The sequence below is a fragment of the Mytilus trossulus genome, chromosome 14, assembly GCF_036588685.1.
Source record: "Mytilus trossulus isolate FHL-02 chromosome 14, PNRI_Mtr1.1.1.hap1, whole genome shotgun sequence".
Classification (NCBI taxonomy): Eukaryota; Metazoa; Mollusca; class Bivalvia; order Mytilida; family Mytilidae; genus Mytilus; species Mytilus trossulus.
In genome coordinates, this window is record NC_086386.1 from 73,778,879 (window position 1) to 73,780,579 (window position 1,701).

General features: G+C 31.3%; 1 protein-coding gene across 1 annotated transcript; it reads right to left on the reverse strand.

Annotated features, from left to right (window-relative positions):
• Window positions 1-479: 479 nt before the first annotated feature.
• LOC134698050 (E3 ubiquitin-protein ligase TRIM71-like) lies at window positions 480-1,250 on the reverse strand. Its single transcript, XM_063560338.1, has one exon. The coding sequence runs from the start codon at window positions 1,248-1,250 to the stop codon at window positions 480-482; it is 771 nt and encodes a 256-aa protein (XP_063416408.1).
• Window positions 1,251-1,701: the final 451 nt, after the last annotated feature.

Consider the following 1,701-nt stretch of genomic DNA (forward strand, 5'->3'; position numbering starts at 1 on the left):
TTAGACTTTTTGTGAAAGGGCTACTAAATTTTTATTATTTAAAGTATAAACCTGTTTTCCAATTTTTATAAGTAGATATTAAAATTGAAATGTGTACTTGGAGTATTTTGAATCATACTGAATTCCAATTGAAACAGTGAACATATGTTTAGGGTTCTATAAAGTCAACGCATAGATTTTCTTGTTGTATAACTCATGAAATGCTGGTTATGTTAATCAATGATCAGAACACGACTGACAATTTTGAATGACAGTGTATATAAAGGCATTATATTATCGCATATTCTATTAAATCTGGAGAACTTTGATTATCTGAGATACAAATACATTATATTATTGAAACACGAAGCGGAAGATGCCATAATTATTCAAACCAGTCGAAACGAGACTGCTTATATACCAAAGTTCATATGAAAAAAAGAGAAAAACACAATTAGAGTTTTCAAAGCACTTCATAGAATCAATAACTAAGAACAAACTTACCCAAATGTAAGTTCCCCAAACAGTTTCTCTATTTCTCCCTCTGCTACTGTCTTTTTGGCATATTTGACTGATGGCATAATAGGAATCTGTATTTCTTGTATTTGATCGATTTGTGATTTCATTTGTTTAAGCTTTTGTAACAATTTCGAAGTATCTTTTATCCCCTGTGTGTTTTGATAAAACTTCTGCTGTTCCTTTGCCTTATCCAACGCTGTTTTTAACTCATTTCTAACAGACTGTAAGGTTTGAACATTCCATGTGTCTTTTTCTTTTACCGTATTAATAAGACCCTCAACTTTCTGATCAATCATTTCTTTTAATCTTTTGCCTTCTTCTCTAATGGACTGGATAACTTTCTGTACATCAGCTTGATATTGATTTGACCCTTGGTCAATATCTGCTATCTTTGACTGCAGGTTTTTCATCTTCATGTCAATCGCCATTTTGACCTCAGCTTTGATCCCTTCAGTTGATTCCCTGATTTCTGCAAAATCATGTGATTTGTGTTTTTTAATCACACATATTTTACATATTGGTGTATTACATTCCATGCAATAATATATGAAGTTTTCATCATGTTCTTTACAATATAGTTTAACTTCCGGGTTGATATTTGGACCACTTAGAAATGTATGGCTTTTGCTCATATTCGTCCGTAAATGAGATATTTTACATCCATCACAAAACAACTGGTTACACTGTTCACAGTAATTATGTCCAGGTCCAGAAACACATATCTCACACGTTTTAGAAGCAGCCTGAGCCATTTTGACTTGTTTTGTTTGCAAGTTGTTATGACAAGGTTATTTAAATCCCGGACGCATACGCAAATAGAATAACCTTTACGGATCAATAATGAATTTTTGTTTAACTTAAGGTAGAATTTTAAACTTATCCTATCACTAGCAGTATTATACATTTAACAGTCTAATTGTAGTAAATTCACACCGTTGTAAATGAAACAATCACTGCAATCCCATATTGTTAATGTATAAGCAACACGTTGTAGTTATTCAATCTGTAATATCCTTTAATGGTAAGATGTTTATTGATATATTGGGTATCAGGGTATATGCAAAATAAGCCACTTAAATTTTTTTTTTATTAGGTGACAAAATTTACAATACAATAGACAGCTTTAAATAGTTGGTAAACAGTTTATGTACTAGGGTCAACAGCATTGAATATTCTGATCTATTTAACTATTTTAAAGTGTAC

Bases quoted from the DNA above. Each gene is read 5' to 3' on its own strand.
- LOC134698050 (XM_063560338.1), bottom strand. From the start codon at position 1,250: ATGGCTCAGGCTGCTTCTAAAACGTGTGAGATATGTGTTTCTGGACCT.